General features: G+C 43.9%; 1 protein-coding gene across 3 annotated transcripts in view; it reads left to right on the forward strand.

Annotated features, from left to right (window-relative positions):
* Positions 1 to 8,715: 8,715 nt before the first annotated feature.
* The window catches only part of MRPS5 (mitochondrial ribosomal protein S5), a 61,089-nt gene continuing 49,820 nt past the window's right edge, over positions 8,716 to 19,984 (forward strand). Inside the window, exons 1-2 of one of the 3 annotated variants that reach the window (XM_026110518.2) lie at positions 8,716 to 8,847; positions 17,987 to 18,124. In XM_026110518.2, coding sequence (XP_025966303.1) covers positions 18,121 to 18,124 — 4 coding nt within the window. In that variant the 5' untranslated portion in view covers positions 8,716 to 8,847; positions 17,987 to 18,120. Of the gene's footprint in view, positions 8,848 to 8,958; positions 9,080 to 17,986; positions 18,125 to 19,984 lie in introns of those variants that run through there. The other 2 variants (XM_026110517.2, XM_064510082.1) reach the window with 2 other exon arrangements.

Below are 19,984 nucleotides of genomic sequence, written 5' to 3' on the forward strand. Positions count from 1 at the left end.
TCCCTTGGCAAGGGGTTGCTGGTTTCTGAAGTCAAGTGTTCAGCCTCATAGCCTTGCAAGGATACATAAGACATGGACCTTTCCTGTTCTCGGTAGCCCTCCTGACTCAGGCTCCTGCGTGGCTCAGCGGAGTCATTTCTAGAAACGCAAGCAACTCACTGCTCACTTCTGGAGCACAACCACACAGTGACTAGGCCTTTTTCCTGTGGTGGTAGTGTTTTTCTGGGAATCCTTCCAAATAGCCTGAAGATGGAGTCTTACAAAGATCTCTGCACAGAATTATTGCTTGGGAATAAGATGCTTGGCGACATAATGTGCCTTCATCAGGGCAGACCTCTGTTCTTTGCTATATGAGAAACAGTTGCACAAGAGGCCCTCTGGACTCAAGACCATGCTTCCTTGATAAGGTTTACGTGCACCCTAAGCCCTGAAGCTCCCATAATATGAGCTTCAGTTAACGGGTTTGAGCTGTGCAGCCTTACCCTGCCATGGGAGTCCTTCGGGCTCATCATTGCTCTCTGACCTGTTTCCTCCCTGGTAAAATGGAGGCAGTTGGACATCACGAGTGGTTGCAAGGACCTGTGTGGACCCAGGCAAAGGGGAACAGAGCCTCCCTGATTTGGTCGCTCCTGAAGTTGAGGTTTTCCCCTCAAGGGCTGAAGTTGCCTGTGTCAGGCCAACAAGGCCAGTTTCGCAAAGGCAGGAGGAGGCAGATGAAGCAGTGGGGTCAACATGACCTGCAGAGCTGATGGGGCTATGCCAGTTCCCACCAGTGGACAATTTTGCACTCTGTATAAAGAGGTCCACACAGGTTATACTCTGGAGTGGAGCACCCCAAACGTGCTGTTTAAGACCATCCCTTTCAATTATTTGCAAAGGCTCAAGCAACCTTCTATGTAATATTATTTAAGTGGTTCACTTAAACTGCATTGCTTTACTTGGTGGGGAGGGGAGGCAAAAAAGCCATTGTAAGTAGTTGTTTTATTACTGGTGCTAGATGTACTGCAAAAAAAAAGTATTATTTTACCTGCAGCTGGAGTTCCAGTCAAGTTTTTCAACATAGTTCACAAAGGAAGACAAATGATTGCAGAAATGGATCTCACACCCTCACCTCAAAACCTGGGAAATCTATCTTTGTGGCCACAGAGCAACAAGAAGTACGGATTCTTTTTTTTTTTTTTTTTGACTGCCGTTATGCTGCCTTACCAAATTCTTCAGCATCCCCTCCAGCATTTCAGTCTGTTAGGTTGTGAAAAGGGGCAAGGTTTCTGCTAGCCTGTGTAACGTGGGAGAGCCTGGTTACATGCAAGCGAAGGGTGTGTTCCCCTGGCTGATGGCCCCTGTTTGCACCCTGATGAAGACAGGAGAAGCCTTAGTGCATCAGGGTGCAGGTACCGAAAGATAAATTAAACATCAGCAGTGAACTCGCACTGCTGGGGCTCACTGCAGTGTTTCCTTGGATGTTATCCCAGCAGACCAGGCAAGTCTTGTGCCTGCAACAATCGACCCCAAAAGATTTTTGAGGGAAGCTCTTCCATGCATGTGGTATATGCGGGATACATGTCTCACAGCTGATGCGAAGCCCGGTCGCCTGGAAGTTTTAGTGTTGTGTCTCTTGCACCCAGCAGGAGATTCAACCGTGATACTGCTGATTACTCTATCCCAGCATCACCTGTAGCCTGGCTCAGGTCTGCACTTTTGTTTCACGAATGCATCTCTGCTTGTGGCTGCGGCACAGCCAGTACTCGCTTTGCTGCCGGTTACTCCCTGGGAGGTTTCAGGAGCAGCTCTGCATCCTGCGAGCGCTGCACGCAGTGCTCTGTAACAGAGCCCACGCGGCAGGGAGCCCCCCAGGGACACTGCTCCCCCAGTTCTCATCCGTGTTAAAGCCCCCGGGGAGCGGTGTGCACTGTGAACGTGAACACATGCCACAACCATCATTGCTGCAGCACCTGAACCACTCGCATGAGAGCTTACCCTCCTATTAGTGCAAACAGGAGATGATCGGACCAAGCAATAGGCAAGGCTTGGCCACGTGAAGGTTTGCTGGAAAGGGGCATTGCCGTGGACTCCCAAACTTTTGAGCGTTCCCCATCTGATACCTGCGGTCTGACTCTTGGTAGGTTGATCTCTGCAGGTAAGAGGGACGAGACCAGACAGGAAAGAGCCAAAGCCTTCAAGATCTGATCCAGAGTCTTGAGTCATACGAGGGTTTGTAGCATCCTTGTTGGACTTGAGAGATGATGGCCTGCATTTAGCAGACGGTCAAAAGGGGAACTGTAGCCCAGTTAATAAGGTTTTGCCACTACCAATGGAAAGCTATAAACTTTGTATTGACCTGGCAGTGGTCTCCAGACTTCTTGGGATTTTCTGTGCCCTGGCTTTTGTTTTTTAGCTGACAGAGCAGATAAATTGCTTTGAGTTTTGCTCCAGTTCCCAGTGATCACCGGTGGTCACCCTCTGGGGGCAGCTGCAGACACAGGATTGTCCCAGGCTGGGAACACAAATCACAGCGTCAGCCGGGTCCCTCCAGCCTCGTGGATCTGGTAAGCCAGCCGTAGAGATGCCAAAGAGCAGAAAACCCAGATATCTGGGGAGCAACAGAAAGGAGGAGCACATAAGCAGACCGTGTTAGAAAACGCTGCAGCTTCCTCACCTGTCTGTGGATTTTCCCTAGTCCTGCTTCCTTGCCAAGCCAGTGGCTCGTGGGAGCCCGCTCCTACCAAGCTCTCCTCCCAAAGCCAGCAGCCAAGCTTTTTCACAGCTCTCATCAGGAGGTTTGAGGTTCTCCCTCCAGACACTGCAGTCTAAGGCAGAGGGAGACAGACTAGTCTTAAATCTATTTTGCCCATGTTCATTCTGTATTTCAGACCCTGGCACAAGGCAGCTTAGCTGTCCTGGCCCAGATCATTGCCAGCAGTTCACAGGAGCTGCAGACAGAGAGTGTTTTTGAATTCATAAGTGTTGCATTAATTTTAAATTTCTTCATACTCTGACATCTCGGGGAGCGAAGGAAAAATATCTCATCAACTCTTTTCTCTAGAAATGTAGTTTAAAGAGCAGATGACAGTATGTTTTAATTTTTTAAAAGTTCTCTCAAGCAAAATGAATATTTATTTTGTGCCTGAAAGCATCCATTTTCTGGCCATAACTTCTGGACCTCGTTATTCATAAACTGTCCTTGGGTTTCTTGACATCCCTGGAGATGTCTCAGTCCTTGGCAACATGTGACTTATTAGGACGGGCTTCTACAGATCTTGAGTGGCTCCTGGGAGGACACTGGGGACCTCAAGGAAGCCTGGTTCCCATTGCTGCTGTGGGAGACGTAGTCCCCCAGCACCAGCTCTTAGTGCTCCAATCTCTTCCATTCATGCTCTTACTGGGGTCAGTGGACATGAGAAGACTTTTTGCTTGGTTCTTTGCTACGTTGCTATCTCAGAAGATGAGCCTTTAGTGCGTGAGCCAGGTGTTACTAGGACAAGTCACACCAAATAACTGAATGTAGGGGCTTGGCTGTCAGACAGCAGGACACCGGGAAGGTTTGCAGCCTGTTACCCCTGGGCACCACCCAAAAAGGCAATGCTCTTTGTGCCAGTAAGTTCCCCAGCTCATAACATGTCCTTGCCAAACCAAGTGACCAAGTGAAGGCAGGGCGAGAACTCTTTAAACTGTCTTTACCTGCTGGCACTGTTTACGCTCAGCACTGAAGGCTAGAGCTTATTTAACAGCCTAAGCACATGCAACAGAAAGCCGTCCTGACTCATTGCAAAAACTGAGATGCTGCAGAGAAATAAATAATCTATTGGTCTGACATGCACCATTAAACCGTATCAATAAAAGATGAGTATGAGGTGACTTATGACAAATGCTGTATTACTTGCTTTTATTTCTTTAAGAATAGTGTTTCTGAAGAAAGCAAAGCTCCCTAGTAGTCAAAGGAACAATTCCAATTTTGCCCCTGTGGATTAGTGCTGGTAGCAAGTGTCCCATACAAAATTTCTGCCCCCCTTAAGGTGGCAAATTATATTTTTCAGAACGACCAATATCCAATTTGCCTATTTTGTTCTTTGCTATTTATACTCATGTGCCAGATGCAGGCAGAAATCTCAGCATGCAGACAAGAGCCTGCAGCTTTATCGCATTCCCTGCTGCCAGTGTTTGCAAGAGAAGGTCAGCAGATGTGAGGGTCTGTCTTCACCCCACGTACTTCCCCAGCTGCTATTCCTACTTGATGTCTCCCTGCACCCTCTTCACTTCACATCAGCCCCTGGGGAGCTAAATGCTGAACATCAGTAGCAAAGCCTGGTGTGGCAGACCCCTGGGAGTCCACGCTCCTGGAGCCCATTCGCGTCAGCACAGCAGCAACAACGCAACTGTGCCGAGACCCTGGACAGGTCCAGTGCGCTGCCACCGCACTAATCTTGACGGAGCAAGTGTCTGTGTCCCCAGCCACGCTGCTGGGAGGGAGTGCAGCATCACAGCGCCAAGGTCGGCTGCACACCTGACTGTGTGCAGGTGGTTTAGGAGATAGCAGCCTTCTGCTTAGTAAATGAGCCATGCCAGACAAGTGGAGCACAGTTCATTACTGCAAGTGATGGGGGGAGAACACACAGGCAAGGTAAAGGGTTTAATGCTCACTCTGTTTTCTACTCCCCTATCGCCAGCTGCCACCATACAGAAACCTACTGTGATACGTTTGATGCCGGGTGGCAATAATATTTAGATCTCCGGGAAAATGCATTTATTTCAAAGCCAGAGCAGTGGTGTCAGGTGAACGTCACCTGGGCTGAGAGCTCCCTTTGAGCAGCCTTCTGAGCCTGCCAGACCCTGCTTTACATATATGTAGATTGCTCTGTGTAACTGATTGGCTCCTCTTCTTGTTGCACATCCTTCAAACCAGGCACCCAGCATAACTATTTCAAGAGGCATCCAAATAATCTGCTGTGCTGCCTACCATTCAGCGTACCTTCCTGGAGCTGGCCACAGGAAAGCCTCAGTTCACCTATATCCAGCTTTTGCTTCAGCAGGTTATTGATGTGCAGGTCATAACACTGCAGCACGGCAACCTGGTGGAGTAATGATGGTAGCAGTCACATTAACCTTTTCACAAATGTATAATCTGCCACGTGTTGGCCGCACATCCCTCCGTTAAGAGCCTGGCAGTGGCTTTTGGGACTCACAGATGCTATCCTGAAACTACTAAATACTGAGGAACATCACTGCTGAAAGACTCCTAATGGCAATGGATGGGGAAGGCAGAAATGTGCAGGTGCCTTCAGAACTGCAAGTCTGTTTATGAGCTTTTTTTGGCTTCATTAGCAATGCTGCTGTGCAATTGCACATTAACTGTTTTGGATGGCCAGTGCACCTGCTTGTTTCCCTGCTTGAATGGGAGCACCACCAGTGGCTGCAAGGCCCATGCTGATCACACGCAAGTGGAAGAGCAAAGAGGCAGAGCAAACAGCAACTGCTCTAGATGTGTATGTTGGTATAATACATCATGGGGAAGCAAGGGTTTTGTCTGGCACCACATCATACAATGTTGTTGGATGCAGCATTGCTATGTTACTGTAACTTTGTCATGCATATCCAAAGTAATGCAGACACCTGGGATTTCTGCGTCACCTCCTCCACTGATGGCACGTATGCCCAACTAATAGGCAAAGTGAAGGACCCAGAAGTGGTGAAGAAAACAAGTGTCAGAACCCTGGCCTATAAAAATCTCTGCAAGCCAGTGTACTAAACACCCTTGGAAGGTTTCAAACCACTGAAAGCTGACCGTTTGCTGCAATTGTGCAACTTGTGTAAATTTAACGAACAGCTGTAGCATCTTTGCCACTCTCCTCTGCGGCTGATCTTTGGTCCATGGGTACAGTGACTTACGCAGCAATACTGGGGTCATGCAGTGTAGGCACAGACTGGTGCAGCTGAGGGGGAAGGGCAGCACCACGCTAGCTGCTGGCAGGAGCAAGAAGGGAGCATTTGGGAAGGGAATAGCTAATTTCCCTCGCAGAGAGAAGGAGGGACCGCCTGGGAGACAAAGTGCCACTGCTACTCATGATCGGCCAGGGAGAAACGTGAGGTTTTGGTAGAAACCTTAGGTACATTCTTGTACTAAAAGACAGCAGAAATCCAGTAGAGATGCCCTTGTGGACACAGCTGATGGCGTTGCTGTGGCCTCTTTAATGACACCTCGCCAAAACTGGATCAGCTGTGCCCGTCAGTTGTCAATGTACACAAAAGCAAATGTCAAAGCGCAGGTTTCCATGGAGAATGTATCACGCTTTCCCCTGGCAACCCTTCCCTAGGCAACACCAGGAACTGGCTATCATGTTTGCAGAAAGGGGCTGGATTCGGGGTCGAGGCAAGCATCTGGCCTGAAGGCTCCCCACTTGCCCCCTACCCAGTGGCCCAGGCAGGCAGAGAGTGTGCAAAAGCTCCTCACTGCTTGGGGGTTTTCACTGCCCCTCCACTGCTTCCGCCAGATCTGGAGGACCTCCTTAGCACCTTCTTAAAAAGGCATCGCTTTGCATTCGTTGCTAAATGGCTATATGTTGCCCAAGTTCCTCCACTATGGACGGCCTCTTGCAACCCGCCTTCTGCTGTCTCTCCTCCCATCAAGCCCTGGCAGCAAGGTCTGGATGACTTTCCCTGGGAGCAGGAAGCTGCTGTTTCGGAAACTTGTTTACTGGAAGTTGTTCGAGACAGCTGCTTCTTCCCTGCTGAAGTTGACCCAAAGTGTGTGAAGTCTTGCTGACTCCACCGAGCCCATCTCATCTAGAGATGCTGCTTCTTGCGCATCTGAAGTGCCTACCCAGGAGGAGTCAAAGCAGTGTGATGCATCAAGCTTGCGTTGGTGTTATAATGGGAAAGCGTCCATTGGGAAACAACATTAAACAGTGATTTACAGGCAATGTGCCAGGCAAAAGAATAGTGTTTATGTTATCAATTGTTAAAAAAATTGACACTCTTGCTGAAACAAAGGAGCTAGAGTGAGACTTTGCCATTATTCAAAGATATGAAAATCCTCAAAATCATGTCCCCTCTGAAAGTTTTGTCTGCTGGCATTACAGACTGCACTGCTTATCCTTCACTGAAGTAGGCAGCATGCCTTTGAACGGTCTGTTACAAGCCTGCTTTGCTGTCCCTCCCAGAGGCAACACTGTTCACACACCAATGACTAATATTGTTTTAAATCTGTCTTACTGCCAGGGCATGTGGTCATCACTGGGGGAGGAATCAGAGCAAATGCGGATGTAAATGACAGCATGCCTAGACAGTAGGCTCACTGTACCTGTTTTCTATTCTGGTGGGTTCATCAGCTGGGATGGCTGGATGGCCCAGACATGTATGTCATAGGAGTGCGATGGGAGGCTGGGGTGCTGGAAGCATCCTGCCTGCCCTGCCAGCACTGCCCTGGGCCTGGTTTGGCACTAGCAGCAGCTCAGGTCATCAGCTTTCTCTCCAGCTTCTCACAGCATCACTCATGCCAGCCTCTTGCACAGCAACCAAGCGCTGGCTGTGTCTCTGGGGCCCCAGCCCCACCATGTTTGTTCTTGCAGGCCATTTGGGTGTCTGTGGAGATCACACGGGGAGACTTAGCCTGCTATTGCCACTTCTAAGGAGAAGACTTTGGGGTCAGCTGGGGAAAAAAAATATTGGTTCAGACCAAATGGAAACAGATCTTTCACAAGGGTCTTACTGAAACAAAGCACCCCAAGGCCATTTTGAGTCAATCTAGAGTTGCTTTATCTTGTCTGACTCCGAAGGCTTTGCTCTCAAGTGATTTTAGCCCTTTGGAAAGTCTTTTCTTAAAGCAGGAGGAGGAAAATAATTTCAATAAGCAATTCTCCTGTAGGAAGAAATGGGTCCCTGTTGAGTTGGACCCTGAAGCTGGATGACCAGGAATGAACTCCAGGAACGGGCTTTTGGACCTGCACATTGCTCCTCCTCCTTCATTGTCTACCCAGCATACGGAGAGACTGGCTAGTGCTTAAACCAATTCTCTTTGATGCAACACAAAACACGTTCACCCCAATACGCTGGCAACAACCGGCTGCAGCAATGTGACAAGGTACAGGTGCTGAACAGCCATTTCACAAGTTGCAAGAGTTTTTTTCTCCACAAGCCTGGATGAGGCAAATTCTTTCCTCTCCTCTCAATGATGCACAGAAAGTGGCTTTTCCACTAGATCATTCAGTGCATGAATAAGTTTAATTCTCTATGTGGCACCATTACTTCCAAAAGGCAGAACTGAAAATAAATACTGCGGCAAACCTATCTGCAGGAATTTATTAGAAGCTAATTTGTTTTATCCTTAGCGACACAGCCAGGATTACATCCTGAAATACATGGAGTCTCACTGCTGTGAGCACGGGCATACTTAGAGCGCCTGAAGTGAGGATAAAGCCCTGTTTAACGGATTATGTCTTGCGTCACTTTTCTGCCAGCAGCAGCAGCCAGGCCGCCAGCGCCCTGCGGGAAATGGTATTTTACAGCTCGGCGGTGCATTTTGGTTCCATAAGGTACAAAGCAGTGACCGCGCTACCACGCGTGACAAAAAAACAGGCAGTTTGCACGTTTCCGCTCATTAATGCGAGTTAAACTGCTTGTTATTGCCGCCGCCTCCCACCCCCACCCCGCGCAGCACCCCAAAATGGCGGCGGCGCAATGGCGGCCGGCCCCGCCCCCGGCGCGTCACGTGAGCCCCCTCCCGCGCGCCGGAGACACGCCCACGCCAGGGGCAGGCTGCGCCTCGGAGACCGTTGGGGTCCTGCTGCGCGGCCGTCCCGCCGCTTGCCTGATCGACCGCTTGGCCCCGCGGCTCGCCCGGGAGAAGGAGGCCGGGTGGGTGGAGCGTCTCGGCGAGGCTCCGGCCGAGCGGCAGCCGTTGGTTTTCGCCACCGCTCCCCGTTTTTTTCGTCGCGCGGCCCTTTCGCAACCCTGGCTTTGTCATCAGGCAGTGCGCGGGGCAGCCAAGTACGGTGGCCGGGAGAGGGGGAAGGGGCCAACATGGCGGCGGCGGTGGTGGCGGCCGGCCGGGCGTGCGCCTACGGTGCCTTCCGAGTGGCGTGGCGAGGTGATGGGGGGCGGCGGTCTCGGGGGCGCCTCCTCCGTGAGGGGAGGCGGTAACGGCCGTTCGCGGCCCCCTCCCTATTGCAACGGCCCGGGCCGTTGCCAGAGTAGATGGGTCAGCGAGCGGTTCTCCACAGGCGCGGGGGTGGGGGGTTACCGGGACCGGCCTGGGAGGGGAGCAGGTTCCGGTGCCTCTCTGCGTGCGCACACGCGGATTTCTTTTCATTAGGTTAGTTTTAAGGAGGGGAGAAAAGTGCTTTTCTGTTTGGCCTCAGCGCCTCTGTCTGTGAAACTAACGGCGGTTAGTGCAGCCCAGTACTAAATGGGTGGCGATCACCGTAGAAATAACTGGGAAGCAGCAGAGAGCCAAGAGTTGCTTCATGTGGGCATGGATCTGGGCACTTTGCAGCTGCAATGCATTCCCTTGTCTGCTCAATCACTCTGGTTCCTGCAATAACCAAATATCAGTTCTGGGTAGTATCTAAACAAAACTAATCAGACTTTATAAATTTTAATTGTTTTTTAAAGCCTGTGTTCTGCCAAGTAACATGAACACAGTTGCTCTTGCATGCAGTCTTCTTATTGAGCAAGTGTGATAAATGTCTTAAAAACACCTGACTTTCCACTGATGACAATGCAAGTGTATGAGGTTACTGTTGTCACTAGTTTGCAGCTTCCTTGTCTCTTCTTTTTAGGTAGTAAAAATGTATTTCAAAATCAGATGGGAATTACACACTCAGAGCTCACTCTTCTGGGTTTGGGGCAGTCCAGCTGTGCCTTGAAAACCTTCTATTTCTGCCACTTATTATCCCTCTGGAACAATGAGGATAGTAATATAAGTTTTAAGATAAATGGAATGAGATGGTTTGCCTTCTAATTTGAATACTCTTTTCTTCCCACTCTTTCCATCTTTCTTTTCTTCTCTCTTTCTGGGCACTTGAACAGTTGGGAATCTAAATTTGTTTTTTTAGACATCTCTAATTCATCAGCACTCCCTTCTTCCTAATTTTTAATCTTCAGTCACGTTCCAAAACTCAAATGTATTATTTGTCCCAGTAAAGGTTAAAGTATACTTAGGAGGAAGGGAAAACATGTATTTTTTTTCCTGCTAAGGATCAGAGTTGACTTGAATCTCTCCTTCAAAAATTGTGGCTAGAAAATTGGAAAGATTCTCTTTTTTTTTTTTTTCTTTTTTTTGGGGGGGGAGGGGTGGAATGTATGAGAAATAATCCCGTATAACTGAAAAATTGCTGCTGGGTGGCATTTCTGAATATATAGTTAATCTTGCTGTAGGTTTTATACTACAGTTTGACCTGCAGTTGGTGTGCTTCTCACAGGAGAATATTGAAGTCTTCATTACACAATGCTTTTAAGGAGTGAGTATTTCTGAGATTTTGGGGACACAAACTGAAGGCAATGTAGATGTAGTTATTGCACAGTGCCTTAGATATCTTATCCTTTCATGTTGCTTAGGTCCTTCCATTTGTAACTCTGCTGCCTGCCTTTCCCTGCAGCTCTGTCCCCTTTGACCCAAGCTGCCTTGGCAGTGTATTGCAGAGCCTCCAGGGCAGTATTTTTCCCTTGTTCTCATGCTGTTGTTTCTGGGCTCTCATTCTCAAGGCCTTGCATCTGTGGACCCCAGTAGTGTTGGGTGGGTTCTCTTGCCACCAGCAGGAAAATCACCCCTTCATCCCTGTTTTGCCTATCCTTTGGTTGTAGCTTTTGGATTCATTAGGGGACACAATAATGTGCCTTTACAGAGTTTAACAACCAATGAGCATGCAACCAGTGGGGAGTTAGAGGGGGTCCTGATGAAAAATATATACATACTATGGGAAGTTGTTACCAGATGGGAAACCATCTGCTGCACTAGAGAGACCACTCACCTTGGGACGCATGTTATCTCCCCCCCCACCCCCTTCTGTTTTCACTTTTTCCTGAAAGTAACTTCAATCATCAGAGTCAATGTATGCCATCAGCTGTGGATCCCATTAATAAGCCTTTATGCGTGTGAAGCTGTCTCAGCATCCTTTATGCTGCACAGTTAGTTTTCATGTGCTTAAATCCTGGGCAAAAAATCAAAATTAACAATACTAATGCTTGTGTGTCCTCTAGGGAAAGGTTTCTAAATAGTAGATATTGCTGGAGACTTGAGGTGGGAAGGAAGGTCAAATTACATTGGTAAAAGTTTATTCAAGCTTTGTATTAGAACACCTGGAAGCTGGGCATCATTTTTACATTGACAAGAGGGTCTCCCGTCTTTCTCTCACACCCTCAAAGCTGAAACAAAGTTCTCTAGCCTTTTCAGCTCATGTAGTCCTCTGAAAACTTCCTCACCTTCCCTTCTTCTACCATGAAATAAAACAATGCAGTTCATGAGTTTCTGGACTCTTTCTTCCTCAGGGCGATATATAATAAAGTAGTGCCCACTCTCTAGCCAGTCTGCAATCAAAGTCTTGGCTCAGGAAGGTTTGAAAACAGGCCAGAGGTGTTTCATTGGTGGAAGGAAATATTTTCAATGTTCAGTCAAAGCGTTTATCCTAAAAAAAATCACTATGTCAGACCAGGAAAACTAGAAGGCTGCAACTGCTTCTAAGGCGTTTAAGTAATCTGTGTCTTTCCAGATGTGACCCTCTAAGACTTTCTTATATGCTTACCTTTGTGTTTCACACTTAGTCCTGGTAGATGGTGGCATCTTCCACGTGCTCTGGTTTTAAATACATTTTTTAGCTTGAGGAATGAAGTTCTCCAGATCCAATTGTTTTTCCAAGGTAGCTGGAGGTTTTTAATAAAAAGCAGTGTCAGTACACTGACTTCATCACTCCGTGGGGCTTGCGGCTTTCTTGAGCACTTATAAGATGATATAAGAAATACTAACCACTCTGAAATAACTGCCATGCTGTGACATTCATATGATTATATTACTTCTGTGCAGTAAGTTTTATTTGAATTTTAAAAAGTAAGCAAAATGTTAAACAGAAAAACCCTAGGCAAAAAAGAGTTTTTGCCAAGTAAATGTTAAGTTAATAGCATTTGATATCTTCAGAACTGCAGTCTTGGAATTGAATCAGAACAACTCTGTTTTCTTGTAAATTAACTTTTTAAGAATGTTGTGATTATTTCAGGCTAGAGCCTCCCATTTGCATGCCTGGAACTACACCCAGGCAATTTTTACTAAGCTTTAATTATAACCACACAATAAGCTTCTTGAAGGTTCTTTTTTAGCGTTTTTTCATGATGCAGTTCTCACTGCTGAAACTAAGTTCATGCAGCACTTCTTTCTCTCAAGTACAGAACTGGCTAAGAACATTTTTCTGTATTTAATTCCTGTTGAAAATAATTACAGGATTAAGGGTATTATTAAATTGTTGCCAATTTTTTAAAAAAATTAATTAGAGCTCAGATTTGCTGAACACTGCATTCGCTGGCAAAGTAAATATGTGGATGTTCAGCATACTCGCTGTCTTTCAAGATGTTAGGTGATGTAGAAAGCAAATAGTAATGTTTGCCAATCTAGGGCATGGTGTGTGGTGACAGGTGCTGCACCTTCTGCATAAATCTCCTAAAGGTGGTGAGTTAAACCAATATATTACTGAAGTAAATGTTCGGAAAGTTATGATGAAGTGGGTGCAACCAAATAGTAGACTTGTATGTGAGCTGGAGAAAACTTTTAGGAACCAAAAGTTTGCAGAAATAAGATGGTTGCTTTCTAGGAGCTGTCCCTTACTGAGAATTTTTCACCCATTAGCTTTACATTATCCATGTATCACAAGGCTCATTCTCCTGTGGTTACTGTTGCATCTTGTGAGAAAAATGAAAGGGTTTAACAGTGGTTTTATTAGGTGATTTTTTTTTTAGTGCTGATTTTTTTTTCTTTTTTTAACCAATGAAGCATGATGCTTAAAATCAATACAGTGTTTTAATTGTTGTAATGTTTATAGCCAGGAAATAAGTATGCACTGAGGGGTTAATTTTCCTTTAGTGCAGAGCAGGACCTGTATATAGCAAGCGTGCATTTTTTTCTGCTCTGTTGACTTGTCCTTTGCTGGTGGCAAGATAGCAGTCCTGCACTCATGACCTATCTTGCTTTTACAGACATCTGTAGTACCAATTCAGTTTTGAATAGCTTACGGTAGGAAAAATGTTAGATTTTAAATTTAAATCCTGTCATGGGTGGTGGCGTTTGGAAGAATTATAGGAGATGGAGGCTATGATGCGTTAACTGAACATACTCACATGTCACAATGCTGTTTTACTGAGATGTGACATTTCAAACTGTTTACCTTCCATAAATATTTTTATTCTTTGCTCTGCTTTCGAAGTGTCTATTCCCTTGGTAGCAGTATGTGCACAGCAGTGTGTGGGTACACTCTATTAAATACCAGCACTCAGTGTTTCAGGCTTTGGGAATCGTGTTTTTCTGCCATATCTTCCTCCTCCACCTTTTGTCCTACTACAGTTCAGAGACCAAAACTGTCCCTTCTCCCAGTGTCCAGAATATGGTTATCACAGCCCCTGGGCTTCCCTGGTCATCTAATTTTGATTTCCAGCTCACAGCTGGTATTCTCAAACTGTAAGTCTTAAAAATATAAATTGCTTTCCTGCTAACACTCTATTTAAAAAAGATTAAATTTTTATAGAAAATGTTAATGGGAGATTTGTCATATATTTCAGTGAAAGCAAGATCTCACCCAAGATTTTTAGCAACTTCTGTTACAAATTACAATACTCTGATTTTGTAGTACTTTTTAACATAGGTTTGGATCAAAAGACTTCTTGAGATCAGTTGGAGGTCTTCTGATCTTTTTTATGTAATACTAATGTTTATTTGGCTTCTCCTTTTTTTGACGTTTGACTTTTTGTCCTCTTCTGTGCCCCAGCTATTCTGTCAAAATTCTTTTTCCTGTAGCAATTGCTCATCCAATTCCATTGCCTCTGGATTCTTCTTACTGCTGTCATTTTATCCTGTTTTTATTGCCTCTACATAGACTTTTTTCATATTTGCACTGTAGTTTCGGAAGAAGCTGGATTGGTATCTAGGGTGTGCAATTTTTTTGGTAATGAGCGTAGGAGTAAAAAGAAAAACAAAAAACCCAAGTTGCATTGCGAACACTTTTGACAATGAAGCAAACTGTCCAATACTCCTATGTTTTGTTTTCCAAATGAATGTATCATTTCTTAGGCAGAGATTTTAGGATGTGGTTTCATAGTACAGAACTGTGACAGGATCCAACAGCTTAGCTGCTCGAAGTCCTGATGACCAATTCAAATAAAGCAATGACTTTCTCCCCATAATGTTCAAGGTACCACTGAGTCTGGCCCAGACTGCTAGTGTTGTTCCTGATGATGAACTTAATGTCGACCAGTCGTTTATGTAATTTTAGCTAATAATAATAAAGAAGTGCTTCTCTAATAGGTAACTAAAAATGAAATGTCTGTAGACAAACAGGATATAAAAGGAGCACTCAGACATGGCAGGGCAGAGAAGCTAAATTAATTCTTTGCATCATAGAGAGAAAGAAGAAGAAACTGGGAGATTTCTACATGGTACCCCTTGTGGTGATGGTGGTGTGGAGTTAGAGGATTTTTCTGAAATTAAGTAACTGTGGCTGAGGTTATGGGACAAACATGCCGGATGAACATTAACAGACCTCCAGGATCAGACACTGTTCACATACTAATTCTAAGAGCAAGAATGAAAAAGCTGAATTACTCGCAGTAGTTTGTAACTTCTCTTTTGGAACTTCTTTGGTAGCAGAAGACTGGAAGGTGGTAATGTGACACCAATTTTAAAAAAAGCTTCCGGAAGAGATGAGGATAAGAAAGATTATGCATGGGTTCTGTAAAGTCCTTTCTTACAAATCTGTTAGAGCTTGTGTGTGTGTTGTTTTTTCGAAGAGACTCATGAGGATAAGGGTGATCCAGTTAATGCAGTCTGCAAGATTTCCAAATAGGTTTTTGCAGAGTCCCTCACCACAGGCTTTTAAGAAGTTTAACAGACATGGGATAAGAGAGGAGGTCCCAGTGTGGATAAATAATTGGTGGAAATACAGGAAAGAGGGTCAGAGCTCTTTTGGTGGAGGTGAAGGTTTTTATGTTCATAAACCCTCTGGGAAAGGGGCAGAGCAGCAAAATTAGTTATTTTGCTGCAGATAGTAAGTTATTTGAAGCAGAAAGGAAAGACTGATTGCGGAGAATTGCTGAAGGACCTTAAGAAGATTGGGTGAGCAATAAAATGATGAATGAATTACAGCATAGATAAAGTGGTGAAGAATGCCTTAATATCCAGAAGGCTAAATTAAAACTAGAGAAAACTGACAGAAAGCGGAGAAGGATCACCAGAAGTACTATAGCAACAGCTGAGCAGGCTAGGACTTTTCAGCTTGGAAAAGAGCTTCTTGGGGAGTATGAGAGAAGTCTGCTACATTACACATGGCACAGAGAGAGTAGACAGGAGTTGGCCGCCTCTTCCGATCTGAGAACTAGGCCATGAAGCGATTAAGAGCTGGGCTGAACATGATCAAAAGGAGTTCGTTCTGTATGCAATGAGTAGTGGACCTGTGAAACGCCTCAGCACAGGATGTTGTGGATGCAAGATGTTTACACGGTCCTGAGGACATCACCCGAACTGAAAGCAGTCAGGGAGCGAGAAAATAGTAAGGAGGACAGTATCCTACATCATTGCTGGTTTTACTCTTTCCCAAACAGCTCTTGCGAGTCGTCATTGGAGACAGGATACTGAGCTAGATAAGCCATTAGCCTGAACCAACGTGTCTGTTCTTACAATCTCCACATGAGGTCATTTTTCTAGGAAAAGTGTTAAGAACCAGATGTATTAAGTCTTGGTATTTTTTTTTAAAAAAGAGTTCTTTCTTGGCAATTATCAGTAGATGTGCTCATGTATGTGAACAGATCATTTACAGGCCTGCAGGCAGCATGTGAAGCGTAACAATGGGGAAAAAGTAATTGTGCTACTTGAGGTCGAGTTTGAGGTATGACAAAATTCATAAATGCGAGAAGAACACAGGGTGCAATTTTGCAAGTTATTTTGAACTAATTTCCAGCTGTAGGCAATTAAAGGATGTAACAAGGGAAATTATAAATACTGCCACACAATGCAAATTGAAATTACTTTGTAGATAATTGATGTTTTTTTTAAAAAAAAGCTTTTCTAATAGCATGCGATTCCAAAAAATAGATAAATCTCTCATGTAATTTTTATAAAAATTGTTCTCAGCTGAACTCTTCATTTAATCTTGTAGATTAACAATTTGCCATTAAAAGCATATTAAGAACACAAAACAGCTCAAGAATTGTGTGCTTATAGGTTTATCATTAACATTATCTACATACCCTGCATCAAGTTCTATATTAGGGGTGACTGCTAATTCAATAGGAGTTTTGAAATAAAAGGAAGCATTTGAATGGTGACTAGTACGTTGTTTGTGGGTGTTTCATGCTACGACTCTAAATGATCTCTTCTCTACTCTCTTTGAATTTAACCAGATATTTGAGAATGTTTTCCTTTTTATTTTTGCATATTTGTTTCTAGGCTGCTCTTTATTTCATGAAATTTAATAGTTTTTCCACAAAATTTTCATAATAGAGTTTTATTATCTACTTTACCTTTCTAATAGGAATGAAGGAAGATAAATTTGGCTTATAAACATTGTTATAAACATTACCTTGAGAGAAAATTTTCAAACTTCCTGCTTCATTACGCCAGTTAACTGAATTAATTGTTATTTGCCTAGGAGAAGGTACTATACTAACTTCAAAAAATGGCCCGTTGTTTTATTAATAATAGATGCTGACAGAACCGGACAGAAGTCATACATATTTTGCATTTAAAGTCTACTTGAAAAGATTGAATTTAAATGTCTTTCCTTTAGGAAGAAGTAGATTTGTTTTTTTTTTTTTGGTATTTACAATATAAATTCTGACTAACAAGCTGAATAGTTCCTTTCAAGACCAGAAGAGTGTATAGCCTTTTTTAGGTTCTTGAGTATGCATACTGTTTGGATTGATTATTATGTAGGTAGGAAAAATACTGATTTCGGGTAACTCATGTTCTTAGTTCTAAAGAAACACTACTCTATGCTGGGCAATAAATGGAAGTATGTATCTTGCTTTCATTGCTGTAGGTACCATCCCGGTTGTAGTATGCTCCTTTTGGCTAATAAAATAGCATATCTGTATGTCTTGAATGATTCTTTTTTTTTTAAGGTGTACCACCATGTGTGCTGTATTGAAGTAATCTAGTGCGTAGATGACAAGAGCATATATAATTGGCTGGGTTTATAATAACCAAATCTGCACCAAATCCAGAGGGCCACTGGGCAGGTATTTCTGGACGTACGTTCTCCCTCCCAGGAGTCCGGAGTCAGTTGGGTTGGCATAACGTAGTATGGTGGGCAGAGCCTCTCATTTTGAATGGGGGGCTACTTTTTCTGCCTCCTCAAATACATAACTAAACCAGGCAGTCACCTTTAATTAGTTAGGCAAAGATGCACTCTTTAGTAGGCTGGTTTCAGATTTGGATTTCACAGTGTGTAGAGTATTTTGTGATGTGTTTATTTATCTCTGTTGATTGTGTTCAGGAGCATTATTGCATGTTTTGCTGCTAGGAGAATATTTCTCCTTTTAGAGTGAGAAACCATCCTCTATCAGCAATATGTCGGAAGCCTTCTGGCTTGCTTCTGTTTGTGACATTTTCGATTGCAATATTGTTCCCCCCTGCTACAACTTGCTTTGCACTTCAAGACAGAAGGTGTAAATCAAATTCCCTTTAGAAATTAAACTATATGAGTAAATGTTCCCATTTTTTTTTCTGTTGTGTATATTTGAGGGGAATATTATTTCCAAAATGAAAATATTCTGTATCTTAACACCTCTGTGTCTTCATCCTCAGGGTTTGCTTCTGTGCCAGGGAAAGGGAGTTGCTGTTCCTATTCTAGCCTGGCATGGGCTCTGCAGACACGGTGTTCCATCTCCGTCCCCCGGAGCGTGACAGTAGAGCAATGCAGACAAAGCAGTTTCTTCAATATGTGTAAGTCTTGAGTTGGATTGCAATTAATATCTGAAAAAAATAGAAGAGGGATGGAAAACTTTGCTTTGGACAGATAGTCATCATGAAAATCTGTTTATAGTAACTTTTTGTTTCTGCTGTAGTTACATATCTCGTAAGCTTACTGTTGTAACTACAGCTATTGACAGAATTGCATGCACAAAGTCAGTTTATTACCTCTCAATAGCAAGTGAGGCTTCATCTCACAGTGAATACATCTCGTATACTTCATTGGGTGGGAGGGGGAAACACCTTCCCCTCGATCTCTTAGTCCTTTATTGAAAATATAAATTGTATGTTTATTTTCCAAATGCTTTTTGAGCTACAGGCAAGACATACTATTCAAGCTGTGCGGTCTCAAAAATTAACTAATTAAAAAGCAATAAAGGGCTAAACAAAAAGTGTTGACAATGTCCTGCTAATTGTCTGCCCAGCTGCAGTATTATCCTCTAGTCCTGAAAGGAATTACACAGATGCTTAGCATAATTGGGAAATGATGACTGTTTAAATTCACGCTTGGGACTATGAGCTGAGATAGCTGAGGGGCAGATACTCCACCTGTTTCGCAGTCCCTAACCTGTGGCAGTTTCCCAATGGGGAAGGGAAGGAGCAGGAGAACATCACTGGTGGAGGTAACTGCAACAATTTGAGAGTCACAGTTCTTTGACTTTTTGTAATCCATAGAACACAAGAGCTCTGCTAGGTCAGACTTTTCAGAACTGACAGATTTTCCTTATGCTTCTTGATGTCCGGCTAGAAAATACTCTATTTCTTTTCCGTCTGTTTCCTAAAGAAGTGGGCTTAAGCAATCATGCTGTTTGTCTGTTCCTCTTACTCAGTAAACTTTGACCATTTCAAACCAATTTAAGGGTGGAGAGGTCTTAAAAGACCTGCAAAGGGCTGCAACATGAACCAGGGACTCTATGCAGGAATGGTTTTTCAGCATCCGAGCTGCAGAAAAAATTCAAGTGGAACTTTCTTTTAGGCACCCAAGCAGTCACAGAATAAGAATCTGTAAGAAGCTAAGCACAGTTATTATTTTGTTTATCTTAAATTAAAAGTGTAGCAGTGCAAGTCATTGCAATGTGGTTATAATTTGTAGGTTAGATGCTTTCTTAATTATGCTTCTGTTCATATTCATAAAGCCTAAATGAGGTCTGTCTTACTAGGAGTTTTGCCAGCCGTCATTTTGCTTGTTACATGACTGCATTCAAAACATTTGCTGCAATGACATCCTATTGTTTGACTTAATACCATTTTAAACAAGCTACGTTTAGGCAAACTACATAAAACTACTAGCTTATTTAATAACAGCTTGCAAGAATTTAAGTGTACCTCCTTTATGAATCCAGCAGAGACTGTCGCCATCAAATCTGGAAGACTCAGAGTTTTATGTTTCAAGGTGCTGCTCTTCTGACATCAGTTTCTATTATAGAAATCAGTCTATGGTTTTGTTTGTTCTTTTAAAAAAAAAATTGTGGACAAAATGATATGATGCTATCAAAGTGCTATGCTACTTCACTTTGTAAGCTATTGGTAGGCCATTTTGTTAAAAAGGCAGGTTGCAAAAATGTGTTGGACATAAAAATCTTAGTTCTTAAGAGCCATTTTCTGCTTTTCAAAGCAATCAAGCAAGCTGGATAAATAAGAGATCCCACAGGACTGTAGAGAGTAGAGTAATTGTTTTTTCTTTGTTCAATTCATCATGCAGTTCATTTGGAAATGTAAAATTATTCTATTGATTTCAAGCATGAGCCAACTCTACAGAGTCCCCATACTAATAAGGTAATGATATATGGAGCGTACAGTGCTACTCTTTCAATTATGATTCCTCTCAAACTT

Source organism: Dromaius novaehollandiae, chromosome 3, assembly GCF_036370855.1.
Source record: "Dromaius novaehollandiae isolate bDroNov1 chromosome 3, bDroNov1.hap1, whole genome shotgun sequence".
Classification (NCBI taxonomy): Eukaryota; Metazoa; Chordata; class Aves; order Casuariiformes; family Dromaiidae; genus Dromaius; species Dromaius novaehollandiae.